General features: G+C 48.5%; 1 protein-coding gene across 7 annotated transcripts in view; it reads left to right on the top strand.

Annotated features, from left to right (window-relative positions):
• OSBP2 (oxysterol binding protein 2) overlaps nt 1–13,743 on the top strand; it is a 150,284-nt gene that overhangs the window by 27,442 nt on the left and 109,099 nt on the right. For 4 of the 7 annotated variants that reach the window (XM_024120610.3, XM_024120609.3, XM_055080554.1 and 1 more), the window contains exon 2: nt 3,078–3,286. In XM_024120610.3, coding sequence (XP_023976378.1) covers nt 3,078–3,286 — 209 coding nt within the window. Of the gene's footprint in view, nt 1–1,829; nt 2,193–3,077; nt 3,290–13,743 lie in introns of those variants that run through there. The other 3 variants (XM_028480344.2, XM_028480336.2, XM_028480342.2) reach the window with 2 other exon arrangements.

Raw genomic sequence — 13,743 nt, 5'->3', positions numbered from 1 at the left:
TAGCCTGACCCTCCTCCTAGTCTGTGCTTGGGCAGAATCCCTCACTGTTTGAGACACTGCTCCAGTGTACACCTGGACCCCTCTAGGACAAGAAAGGGTCATTCTGTTTCCTGAGATCCAACCACCAGCAGCTTATCCTTTCATTTTGATTTTAAAGCCAACTTTTAACAGACAACTGATATGTATGTAGCATACAATATATTGTATGTGTATAACAGATGCATAGAAAAATAGGTAAATTACAGGAGTGTAACTCAATGAATTTTTATAAAGCGAACACCCCCTTTGTTTTGAATTTATTTCCCTCTGCTTATTAAATAGTACCTTGCAATTTATGGGCCCGTCTCTTTCACAAAGCAGAATGTTCTTTGAGGCCAGAAAATGTGTCTTATTTACCTTTATATCTACCACCTCTCCAGTTTCTAGCACAATTCCTGTATATGGTAACCCACAGGAAGTACTTGCCAAATTAGAATTTAGAAGATCGCAGAGGAATTTACCAAGTGAATCAGAGTCAGCTTGAGCAACGGTTAAACAGAAGTCTCATACAAGGCTGAGTGCTTTGCTCCAAATTAGTAGCCTTTGTCTTTCTATGTGTCTGAGTTAAAACTTGTTGCCTGTCAATTTTTTTTCTTGCCCGTGGACATTTTTTTGTGTGTGTGAAGGTCCTCCAGAACGCATAGCCCAAGGCAAGGATTAAAGAGTTGACAGTTTCCATCATCAACAGATGAATGGATAAAGAAGATGCGCCACATATATACAATGGAATATTACTCAGCCATAAAAAGAAATGAAATTGATTTATTTGTAGTGAGGTGGTTGGACCTAGAGTCTGTCATACAGAGTGAAGTAAGTCAGAAAGAGAAAAACAAATACCGTATGCTAACACATATATATGGAATCTAAAAAAAAAACAAACAAAAAAAGTGGTTCTGAAGAACCTAGGGGCAGGACAGAAATAAGGACGCAGATGTAGAGAATGGACTTGAGGACACGGGGAGGAGGAAGGGTAAGATGGGACAAAGCGAGAGAGTGGCATGGACATATATACACTACCAAATGTAAAATAGCTAGCTAGTGGGAAGCAGCCACATAGCACAGGGATATCAGCTTGGTGCTTTGTGACCACTTAGAGGGGTGGGATAGGGAGGGTGGGAGGAAGACGCAAGGGAGAGGAGTTATGGGGATATATGTATATGTATAGCTGATTCACTTTGTTATAAAGCAGAAACTAACACACCACTGTAAAGCAATTATACTCCAATAAAGATGCTTAAAAAAAAAGTTGACACTTTGAGAGATGTAGTTGAAGGGCAGTGAAGCAGAAATGGGGAGTGGGAAGATGGAAGTGACAATGATGCAGTGCGTTTCCTTTGCTGGATGTCGCTTCACAGCCAGCGGCAGAGACACAGCGGGCCTGGCGCACATACTCCTCCAGAAGACACACGAGGAGAAAATGCACCACTCAGCAGTCCGCAGAGGCGCAAGTGGAGGGAGGATGTATCTGCCCCATTCACTCCCATCTCCCGTTTCCCGCTGTCATTTTACGAGAGTCCAGAAGTGGAGGGACAGTTGGGCAAGGAGGAGGCACCGACTGAGAGACAGAGGAGGTGGTCGAGGGAATCTGGGGAGGTGCACGAGGTTTGTGTCCCGCACGCTCCACACCTTGCGCTACTCAGGTCCGCGCATGCCTTCATTGGTATCTGCTCTCCCACTGCAATGGGGGGACCACCACCCTCCAAGAGAACAAAGACACGTTGACCCCGTCCCTGAGAGGGGACGTGGCAAGTCCAGTCAGCGACAGGGTCCCCTTCCTGGTGGCCAGCTGGGATCGCCTGGAAGACTGAAGCAAGAAGGTTGTGAAACAGGCTCCTTCAGTGCTGCTGTGGCTGGTCCTGATGCTGTGGTCGACATTCATCCTCTTCTTCCTCCACCACCCCTTCTGAACCCTCTTCACTCTCTGCTAGCACCATGCAGATTTTCAACTGCACAGGGGGTTGGGTGCTTCTAACCCCTGACGTTGTTCAAGGGTCAATTGCATATCATCTTCCCTAAGGAATGTAACCAAAGCAGGAGAGAATCAGAAACAGTAGTTCAAATGAAAGATGAATGTCTTCCTGAGTGTCAAGTCATCTGACTTTGGAACTGGTAGAAGAGTCAAGGAAGTAGCAGATGATGAACAGCCAGGGAATGTAAGTGAGCATTAAAGAGCAGCAGAAGTGCCAAATGAGCTCCAGCACTGGCAGGGTTACGTGCTGATCGGTTGCTCTTCCTTTTCCCACATCCTCTGTGGAAAGAGCTTTGGTATGTCACGGGGGAGGCGGGGGGAGAGTGGTGTCTGAATTTCCTTTGAGTGTCTAAAGGAGTGAGTTAAGTAGATCCAGTCATGATAGTTGGATCTCACTTTTCAGACACTGGTCACAGTTGGAAATGGCCCACACTTTAGTCACCTCGGCTTCCCCTTACTTTGGTACCATTAGCTCCATGACCTTGTAACCAGCCCAGGGTCAGTCCCTTGTCGCAAGGGGTACTGTGTCAGCCCAGCCATTGCCTTCATCTCCCGGGGCCCGAGGAGAATGGTGGCATCCTTGCTCCGCAGATCTCAGTTCCCAGGTCACTCCTGGCGGTGTGGCGGGGGGGGGGGGCACTCCAAGTCTACCCCCTGGGGTTCCGGGTCTCTAGTCTCAGTTTGAGTGGCAGGTGCCCACCCTGCTCCATCTCTGTGGTTCTGAGACTTGGTGGAAAGAGCCTGGGATGGAGTCAGGGGTCTGTGCTGCCTAGTAGGACGCTGGCAGTCACCCCTCTCCATTTCCTGGTGTCTGCAAGGGCTCAGACCACAGCAGGCATGCCCCGTACGTGGCACTGACACAGGCCCTCCCCCCTCTGCCACTTTCCCCACTGAGACCGCCCCCCCGACAAGCCAAGCCCCTGCCAGTCAATCCCGAGAGGCCTTATTTCCCATCGCCCGTGCCAGCTCCAAGGGTCTGAGATTCCAAGGATGTGCCTTGAGGCTTTTTTTCAGGCTAGGACTATGGAGTTTGGGAGCCTCACCCCATCCCTTCTCTTGCATCCCACAGAAATCAGGGTGAAATGGCCCACACCTGCCGTGGCACCATCAACCTGTTCACTGCGCACTTTGACACGGAGGACTCTTGCGGTATCGTGCTGACCAGTGGGGGCAGGACCTACCACCTCAAGGCCGGCTCAGAGGTGGAGCGGCAGCAGTGGATCACCGCCCTGGAGCTGGCCAAGGCCAAGGCTGTCCGCTTGATGAGCAGCCAGTCAGGTAGTGAGTGCTTGGTGCGGCGGGAGTACGTGCAGTGCCGTGGGTCTGGAGAGAGTGGGAACTGAAAGTGTTTGGAGGCCAGTGGTGACCAGTTCAGACCAACCTCGGAAGGTCAGGGTGCGTGTTTGCCCTTCCCACTCAGCTCCGTGCGTCCTCAACAGTGGGATGTTAGGTGGTCAGGGTGGCTGGCAGTTCTCGGGATGGAAATGTTGAGGGGGGCAGGGCTGTGTGTGTCTTTCTTTGGACAAGTCTGGTTCCTGGGCTTCACCAGAACTTTCGGATGCTGCAGTGGGTCAGTTCCAGAAGCAGAGTCGGGGTGGGAGACCAGGATGGTGCACTTGCGCCTCAGGCCAGACTTTTTTCGAGGTCCATTTGGAGATTGAAAACCATTTAGCCAGAGATGCTGTCTTTGCCAAGATGGAGGGTCAGCTCAGAAGTCCTGAGCAAGACATTTTATTTTTTACTTTAATACATTTTTATTAATTTATTTATTTTTGCCGTGTTGGGTCTTCGTTTCTGTGCGAGGGCTTTCTCTAGTTGTGGCAAGCGGGGGCCACTCTTCATCGCGGTGCGTGGGCCTCTCACTATCACGGCCTCCCTTGTTGCGGAGCACAGGCTCCAGACGCGCAGGCTCAGTAGTTGTGGCTCACGGGCCTAGTTGCTCCGCGGCATGTGGGATCCTCCCAGACCAGGGCTCGAACCCGTGTCCCCTGCATTAGCAGGCAGATTCTCAACCACTGTGCCACCAGGGAAGCCCTTTAATACATTTAAAAAAATATGTATTGTGTTTATAAGATTCATAAACCAATGGTTTCAAAGCATATGCAGTGAAGTCTGCCCTTGACTCTTATCCCCAGCTACCCACCCTGTTCTCCCACCCAGGGGCAACCAGAGCTACCAGTATCTTATATCTTTACATGTGTATTCAAATAAGTACTTATTTTATAGTAAATTCAGTCCCCCACCTTGCTTTTTTTCCATTTAGCAATAGTATATCTTGGAATTTTTTCCTATAAATACATAAAAAGCTTCCTCCTTGTTTTTACAACAGTACAGTACTTAATTGTACGAATGTACCCTAGTTTATGTAACCTATAGCCTGTTGAACATTTAGGTTGTTTCTTTAATTTGCTATGACCCGCCACGCTGCAGTGAGTAACCTTGCGTTTCATTTCAGGTGTGTACAAGAATAAATGAAACGTACGTCCCAGGAAGGGGGGTTGCTGGGTCAGTGGGACTGTGCATTTGTAATTCTGAGACACTGTCACGCTGCCTCCCACCCGGGTCGTACCAGTAGATGCCTGCAGCCCTGTGTGAGAATGCTGGCCTCCTTAGAGCCTTGCCCGCCCAGAGCAATAGCCGGTTTCTGATGGGTGAAAACTGGGTCCACACATACGGAGGGGAGGACTGGGAAGCTGTGATCCTTTTGAAGTTATAAGCACAAGGTGTGTGTTTATATAGACCTGTGTGGTTTTTTTAATATATAAATTTATTTATTTTATTTATTTATTTTTGGCTGTGTTAGGTCTTCATTGCATACGGGCTTTCTCTAGTTGCGGCGAGCGGGGGCTACTCTTCGTTGCAGTGCACAGGCTTCTCATTGTGGTGGCTTCTCTCGTTGTGGAGCACGGGCTCTAGGCGCGTGGGCTTCAGTAGTTGCGGCACACGGGATCAGTAGTTGTGGCACACGGGCTCTAGAGCACAGGCTCAGTAGTTGTGGCACACGGGCTTAGTTGCTCCGCAGCATGTGGGATCTTCCCGGACCAGGGCTCGAACCCGTATCCTTACAATGGTGTGTTAGTTTCTGCTTTACAACAAAGTGAATCAGTTATACATATACATATGTTCCCATATCTCTTCCCTCTTGTGTCTCCCTCCCTCCCACCCTCCCTATCCCACCCCTCTCATGGTCACAAAGCACAGAGGTGATCTCCCTGTGCTATGCGGCAGCTTCCCACTAGCTATCTAGTTTACATTTGATAGTGCATATATGTCCCTGCTACTCTCTCACTTCGTCACAGCTTACCCTTCCCCCTACAGCCACTATGGACCTGTGTGTTTTTTAAAGAGGCAGGGCCCCAGGTGAGAAGGAGTCACAGCCCCTGTTCTCCAGGATTGTCTCCGAGGCTGGTCCGGGAGATAGTGAGTCCTGTGGGAGGAGCTCTAGCACAAAGCAGGCGGAGGGGCTGGTGACATCGGTCATTGTGCCCCATACTCAGTCTCCCTGCATTGGGGTCTCTCCCCCAGCACTAGCTTCTCAGTGCACATGGAAGGTCATTGACTATCAGTCTGACCTTCTCTTTTAGTCTCACCCATTTGGAGTGTGGGTCCCCCCATGATGACTCTTTTTCTTGGGTCAGCACTCTGTGGCTTGGGTGTGTCAGCAGTGATTCTGAGCTTGGCCAGGGGTCCCCAGGGTACCACTCCATTTCCCAGTGAAGGAGGGTGTTTGGGGACATCTCAGGTATGGGCTGCATTGAGACCCCCAGCAGGACCTGTGGTCTCAGTTTGGATGCTTGTAGCAAATGATGTAGCTGGTGTCGTGGCTGGGCTTGGGACAACCCCGTTGGCCAAGTGTGGGAACATTGCTGGTTGTGGAAGAACTAGCTTCCTCTTAGTAGCTTCTAAGTAAAATCAATCAGTCAATCAATCATTGCCTCATTTTTAGGAACTTCTTGAAAATAATGTAGCAGGTAGCACTTACTGGATTCATCATTCTGGAACAATTTTCCTGGGACAGCCAGCAGCAGGGGTTTCTTTTGCAGCTGGTATGGAAGTACTGTTAACTCAGCTGACAGTGCTAGGGATTGCTAGCCTGCACTTCCTCTAGGAGAGTCTGGGACCCCTGAGGGAGAAGCCTCAGGCTCACATTCCTTCATTTCATGTCCGTCAGGCGTGGTCAGAGGCTGGAGATGCACCACATGTCTTGTGTTCCCAAGGTGTTAGCCTTCTGGGTAAGGACACAGGACAGACATTCAGGTACAACTCAAAGTAACACATGCTATGTGTCAGTGAGACATGGTAGGATTCCTCTCCTTTTGGTGTCTTGAAGCACAAATATTTCACTGAAGAGAAGACACAGATGGCAAATAAGCGCATGAAAAGGTGTTCATTATCATTAGCTATTAGAGAAATACAAATTAAGATCACTGTGAGATATCACTACACATTATTAGAACAGCTAAAATTAAAAATAGCCATAATACTAAATGCTGGTGAGGATCCATCATAAGTTACTGGTGGGAATGTAAAATGGTACAGCCACTCTGGAAAACATTTTGGCAGTTTCTTAAAAAACTAAACATGCAATTACTATATGACCCAGGAACTACACCCTTGCATATTTATCCTAGAGAAATGGAAACTTATGTTCACGCAAAAACCTGTACACAAATGTTCATAGCAGCATTATTTTTAAATTAATTAGTTAATTAATTAATTAATTTTTGGCTGCGTTGGGTCCTCGTTGCTGTGCTCAGGCTTTGTTTAGTTGCAGCAAGAGGGGGCTACTCCTCGTTGCAGTGCGCGGGCTTCTCATTGCGGTGGCTTCTCTTATTGCAGAGCATGGGCTCTAGGGGCTTGGGCTTCAATAGTTGTGGCACGCGGGCTCAGTAGTTGTGGCGCATGGGCTTAGTTGCTCCTCGGCATGTGGGATCTTCCTGGACCAGGGATTGAACCCATGTCCCCTGCATTGGCAGGCAGACTCTTAACCACTGTGCCACCAGGGAAGTCCCATAGCAGCATTATTTTTAATAGCAAAGTACTGGAAATTTCTCAGATGTCCTTCAGTGGATTGAACAAACCCTGGTACATCCATTGAATGGAATGCTACTTGGCAGTCACAATGAATGAACTATTGATGCGTACAATAACTTGGATGGATCTCAGAGGCATTATGCTGAGTGAAAGAAGCCATTCTCAAAAAGTTGTATGATTCCATTTATATGACACTCTGGAAAAGGCAGAAACTAGAGATGTAGAGCAGGTCAGTGGTTGCCAAGGGTGAGGGGTGAAGGGAGGGAGTGATAACAAAGTTGTAGTATGAGGAAATGTTTTGGGGGTGATGGAATTGTTCTGTGTCCTATCGTGAAGCTGTGTCATGAATCTGTACATGCGTTAAAATGCATAGAACTGGGGAATTCCCTGGCGGTCCAGTGGTTAGGACTTGGTGCTTTCACTGCCCTGGCCTGAGTTCAATCCCTGGTCGGAAAACTAAGATCCCACAAGACGAGGGAAAAAAAAAAAAAAAAGCATAGAACTGTGCAGCAACAAAACAATTGCTGTGTGTTCATTTGAAATAAAATGCAGTTTTGACTTCTGTCTCTTCTTGGTTCTCCCCGCCCTACAGACCTGTCCAGCTTTCCCTCTCATTGTCACACAGTCTTGCTGCCAGGCCAGCTTGCAAACTGAGCCTCCTGCTTACAAACCCTCTTCATTAGCACCCAGCCCCTTCCCACACCTTGCTTCCCCTTAGGTCTGCTTCCCCTTCAAGGAGAGGCCATTCTGGAAACCCTCCCTGAGCTGGCCCCCTGCCTGGGCTAGATGCTTGCTCTCTGCCACCGGGCTCAGCCCCTCATGCGTATGCACAGTGGCAGGCTGGTTAGTGTGAGCATGAGTTCCCAGAGCCTCAGATTCCCTGTCGGTCAGTCCACCAGAGGCTTTGACTGTGTGCCTCCCAACGTCCTTCCAATTCAAAGATTTCTAAGTCAGTGGGAGCCACCTTTCCTGGATTCAAACCATGGCTTAGTAACTGTGTGACCTTGGGTGAGGTGCTTGCTGTCTGTTGCCTCTTTCTCTCCTCTGTAAAGCAGGCTTAATCATAGAACTACCCCGTAGAGGTGCTGTGAGGACTACCTTAGACAGTGCATGAAATGAACTTAGCACATGGCTTGTCAGATGCTCAAGAAAAGTCAGCAGTAGTTATTGATAATAGTCACCTTGGCAGCTTTAAAATAATACAGATTCCCAGGCCCCCCTGCAGGGATAAATCTGAATGAATGAGAGCACTGGGGACGGTGGCGGGGGGGCGGGGGCGAGCACCTGCATTAAAAAAAAAAATCTTCCTGGATAGGATTGCCAGATTTAGCAAATAAAAGGTCAGGTCACCAACTTTCATTTGAACTTCAAACATACACAGATGTTTTAGTGTAAATGTGTCCCATGCAATAGTTGGGACATACTTACACTGAAATTTGTTTATTGTAATTCAGTGTAAAGGGCGTCCTACATTTCATCTACCTGCATTTAGCCGCATCCTGGGGGACTTTGATCCTCAGCCCACTTGGGTGGGTGTGGTCCAAAGTGGAACTTCTCAATCAGAAAATAGAGAGTATCCTTTCACTTGACACAGGGGGGAGCTAGAGGGTAGTTTGTTTGCGCTCCTTGCTCCTAAATCAGTGAGTAGGGAAGCTCCAGAAGTTCGGCTGGCTTGCAACCTACCTCTGAGAATCATTTTCATATCTTCAGGTCTGCCTCCCAGTGGGGGCTCCAGGAGGCTGTGAGCAGTGAACCCAGAGCCGGACACCTCTCCCTCTCTTGGGCCTTACTTCCAGCGGGGCTAATCCAGCCCCTCAGGGGCTCTCTCTCTCTCCTGCCCTGCTCCCCCAGGCTGACCTGCCCCCACCTTCATGTCATAGCCCTATTCTGATATCACAGCCCAGCACTTGGAATTATCCCAGGCAGCCCAGATTCTGCCCTTAGGGTAACCAAGGTGGCGTTTGAGCAGGGGGTGAGGGGGCCGTTTGTGGCTGGTGGCCCTAGGGGTTGACCCTAAAGAACATCTGGGCACCCTGCCATCCTATTGCTTCAAGATGAAAATCCTCTAAAAGTTAGGACTTGGGAGGCTTTCCTGCTGTCCCTATTGGCCATGGTTCCCCAAGGTAGAAATAAGTCCCTGGGGAGTGGTGGGGGGTAATCTGGCTCTGGATCAGCTCCTGGAAAACCTGCTGCCTTTGTGCCTCAGCAGGCAAGTGGCCTGGAGAAATGGTGGTCTCGCCTTGGTCCACTCAGCACTCTTCCCATTCGAAGGAATGGCTTCCTAAACTGGGGGTTTCTGACTTGTTGGGGAGAGCTCTTCCTTAGTGCTCAGAAAATCCCTGCAAGCACTGAGCCATGGCTTCTCCCGTGGCCACCCCCAGAGGCTGGGTGAGGACAGGGGTGTGCTTGTCTCAGGACAAAGGGAAAACATAGCCACATTCAAGCTATTAACCCTTGGACCCCTTAGTCCCAAGGAGGAGGAGCCCCATCCACTTAGCTGGGCAGAAGGTGTAATGAGGTCTCTTGTGAGCTCATGAGGTTAGTAAAATATTGAGTGGCATGGATTAAACAACACACACACATATGCACACACAAACCCTGAAAAACTTCTCTCTAACTTTGGTGGGCACGAAGGCTGCTGGGGTGAGTGCATTAAAATTCTTAGGGGAGGACCGCCCAGATTCTGGTGAGATGATCAGACGGTGCCCAGGAACCCCCATTTTTAATATGCATTCCATGCAGCGCTCCTGCTGGCCCCCCACGGATCTCATTTTGAGAAACACTGTCTGCTCAGACTCCTGGATGGCTTGCTGCAGCTGCCTTGCTTTTGCTTCCCCCATTTCCAAATTCCGTGTTTTCCATGGAATGGGTTTTTAAAAAAATTTTTATTGAAATATAGTTGAAATTTACATTTACAATGTTGTTTTAGTTGGAATGGGGGTTTAATTCTGTTTTACTACCATGTATTTTTTTGGCTGCTTTGGGTCTTCGTTGCTGCACGTGGGCTTTTTCTCTAGTTGCGGCAAGCGGGAGCTACTCTGTTACGATGTGTGAGCTTCTCATTTTGGTGGCTTCTCTTGTTGCGGAGCACGGGCTCTAGGCGCGTAGGCTTCAGTAGTTGTGGCTTGCGGGGTCTAGAGCACAGGCTCAGTAGTTGTGGCGCACGGGCTGAGTTGCTCTCCGGCATGTGGGATCTTCCCGGACCAGGGATCGAACCCGTGTCCCCTGCATTGGCAGGCGGATTCTTAACCACTGCGCCACCAAGGAAGTCCCTACCACGTATTTTTTTTTAATTCACTGGAACCACAGAGACAAAAAGGATGGTGTGAGGCGTTCACCAGGTGCACTTGTATCCGGATTCTTGTCCCCTTTCTTCTAGGTATAGGTGCAGCCTTTTTCTCCACCTAAGAAGAGGGATTATGTCCATATTGGGAGTGCTATACCCTTCACTCATCAGAGACTCTCTCTTCATCATCCTCACCTTGACTGAGAGAGTGGGACAGTGGGTGTGAACTGTTGGTCATTGAAACTGATAGTGGTGAAGGGTGTGTTGCTGACCAGAGGGGTTGGCTTTTGTTTCTGTGGTGGCCCCGGGATGAACATTTAACGGTACTCCAGGAGGGGAGCCATTGCTCATTGATGGGTCAGCAGCTCAAGGTGGGAATTCCCTGCTTGCTTTGGCTGTGAATTCGGGGCTCCAAGAGCATGAATGCCACACAGCCCTCTGAACAGATAAACAGATCTATGTCTAGTTTGGAGGGGAAGTCGGTTTCTGGTTTCGAGTCCTTTGGATTAGGCAGTGTCCAGCCTTCAGGTGTTCAGGCCTGGAGCCCCTGTGGTCTCAGCACTTCCCTCCAAGCTTCTGGCCCAGGTGGGAGACATGATGTGTCCTGGCCCTTGGTCCTCGGCTCTCAGGTTGCAGGACAGAGGGGTTGACCTCACCCTACCCCTCCAAAACATGGATGGGTCAGCCTCCCTTCGCCGCAAACTCTCCTCTGTCTTGACTCACACCTGGGCCACCTCATCCACACCAAGGCAGGAATGAGGGGCAGTTAAGATTTCCCCTCAGCGATGCCAGGACAGGGAGCTGAGCTCACTCCATCCCACGTGCCCACCCTGGTGTTTGGAGAGAGAAAAACCTGTGCCCAATTTGAGAAATGAGGCCTTGGGGATTTTGTCAAAATAGAGGACTAACCTCTGCATCCTGAGAGCTTGTTGCAGGCAGGCCAGTGGCTTTTACTTTGCAGCTTCAGCAGCACCTTGTGTGGAGTTGTTTCTCACTAAACATGTCAGTTGAAAGAGGTCCAGGTAAAATCCTCAGGTAGGACAGTTGGACTCAGGGATGCTGCAGAACCCTAGGGATGGGATTTTTTAAAATCCTTTTGTTGTTATGGAAAATTTATGACATAAACAGAAGCGGACAGAAGTCTCAGGAACCGGCACATACTTGTCACCAGCTATCAACTCAGTCTTGTTTCTGTGCCTCTACCCTCTTCCCTAATCCCGTGTCATTTTGAATATTTGTCAGTATTTCAGGATGCATCTTTAAAAGATAAGGATTCCTTTTTAAAACATTTAATATTTAATTCAAGGTACTGTTATCACATCTGCAAAATTAACAATGCAGTGGACTGAAGTTTGTTTAAAGGAACCTTTACTCTCCCTGGTGACTTCGAGGGTGTGGGGGAACTAGAAAAGGGGGTGCAGTGCCTGAGAAAGGGGGACACACCTGTGCTTCCAGCAGAGAAGACTGGGCTTTATTCAGAGTCTGAAGGAACCCAGGGGAAAGTTAGCGTCCCTCAGCTGGGAGAGAATTCTGGCCCTTCCCGAAGAAGCGGGGCTTGGCACAGAGCAGGAGGTCCTGGAAGGAAGGAGACCTCTGATGGCTCGGCCTTGCCAGGGAGCCTGCAGGGTGGGGGCGGTGGGGTATGAATTGGAGTCAATTCTCAAGAGTCCGCATTAGCAAAGGCAAGAGCCACCAGAAAGGAACTTAGCAAAAGGACGGATGGTATTTTGTTGTGCAAGAGCTGTTGACAGTTTGGATTTAGATGTGATCCTGTGACCCATACAGATGGCAGCGGCTACCCCCGAGGGACTCGTGTAAATCGGTGCTAGCTGAAGAAGCTCAGGGTAACTGGGTCACCAGCGAGTTCAAATGTATGTGCACAATTCGAGCAGACAGACGCTCAGTTCTCAGAAAAACTGAGTTGGATTTTTGCAGCGAGGGCAGTGTTTGTTCTGACCTCGCCTCTTCCCACAGGGCCCTCTGCCGGCCATCCCAGAGGTGGCCCCCCTATTTCAGTAGAAAAATAGGCATTCTGAAATGTTTGTATTGAAGGTGGTCTTCATAAGAGGATTAGTAGGTCAGAGTCATTTGACCAAAAAAGTAGACAAAAAAGTCACTTGTCTACATTTGGTACATTCTTACCATTAAGATGCTTTAAGCAAGAGGGAGGAGATATGGAGATATATGTATATTTATATGTATAGCTGATTCACTTTGTTATAAAGCAGAAACTAACACACCATTGTAAAGGAATTATACTCCAATATAGATGTTAAAAAAAATGCTTTAAGCATCATTTTCCTGCCAGGGCAATTATCCTGATTACTAACTACTTCCTTTGTAATTAACCTTTGTAACTGTAGCACTTACCTTTGTAATTACCAGATTCAGAAGGCTTATGCTTTGTTGCCATTTAGATGTTAACCTACTCGAGGATCTGTGGGCATGAGTGCCAAGCCTCTGATGCAGGTGGGGCTGGCAGCTCATTGTGTCACTGGTTCCAAAATACAGCATGTGTCCTGAACCCAAGGTGAGCAGGGCTAGGATATCTTCCTGGGATCCTCCTGACTTGACTTTGCCAGCTTGAGCTTTGATTTGGAGGTAAACTTTGAAAGGTCAAGGCTAGGTATTCTGGGCTGTGGAACTGGAAGGTGGGGCTCTGTTCCCCTCCCTCCCACAACCCTGCTGCCCTGGGCAGTTGCTGAGTCTCATTTGCATGATGGTGTGAAGGGGTGTGGCTTAGTAAAAGCAGTGCAAAATTTGGAATCCTGGCTTTGCTTTGAGTCATTGTGTAACTTTTTTTGCGGTACGCGGGCCTCTCACTGTTGTGGCCTCTCCCGTTGCGGAGCCTGTGCTCCGGACGCGCAGGCTCAGAGGCCATGGCTCATGGGCCCAGCCGCTCTGCGGCATGTGGGATCTTCCCGGACCGGGGCACGAACCCGCGTCCCCTGCATCGGCAGGCGGACTCTCAACCACTGCGCCACCAGGGAAGCCCATTGTGTAACTTAAAAAAAAAAGTTTTTATTGAAGTATAGTTGATTTACAACGTGTTAGTTTCAGGTGTACAGCAAAGTGATTCAGTTATATATATGTATCTATCTATATATATCTGTATATATATAGACATATATGTTCTATTTCATATTCTTTTCCATTATATATTATTACAAGATATTGAATGTAGTTCCCTGTCCTGTACAGTAGGCCCTTATTATTTATCTATTTTATATATAGTAGTGTGTATCTGCTAATCCCAAACTCTTAATTTATCCCTCTCCCCCCCATTTGCCCTTTGGTACCATAATATTGTTTTCTATGTCTATTTCTGTTTTGTAAATAAATTCATTTATATCTTTTTTTTAGATTACACAAATAAGTGATATCATATGATATTTGTCTTTTTCCATCTGACTTA

This window comes from Physeter macrocephalus, chromosome 19, assembly GCF_002837175.3.
Source record: "Physeter macrocephalus isolate SW-GA chromosome 19, ASM283717v5, whole genome shotgun sequence".
In the NCBI taxonomy this organism is placed as follows: domain Eukaryota; kingdom Metazoa; phylum Chordata; class Mammalia; order Artiodactyla; family Physeteridae; genus Physeter; species Physeter macrocephalus.
Note: the sequence above shows the minus strand (reverse complement) of the source record. Positions and strands in the feature narration are given on the sequence as shown.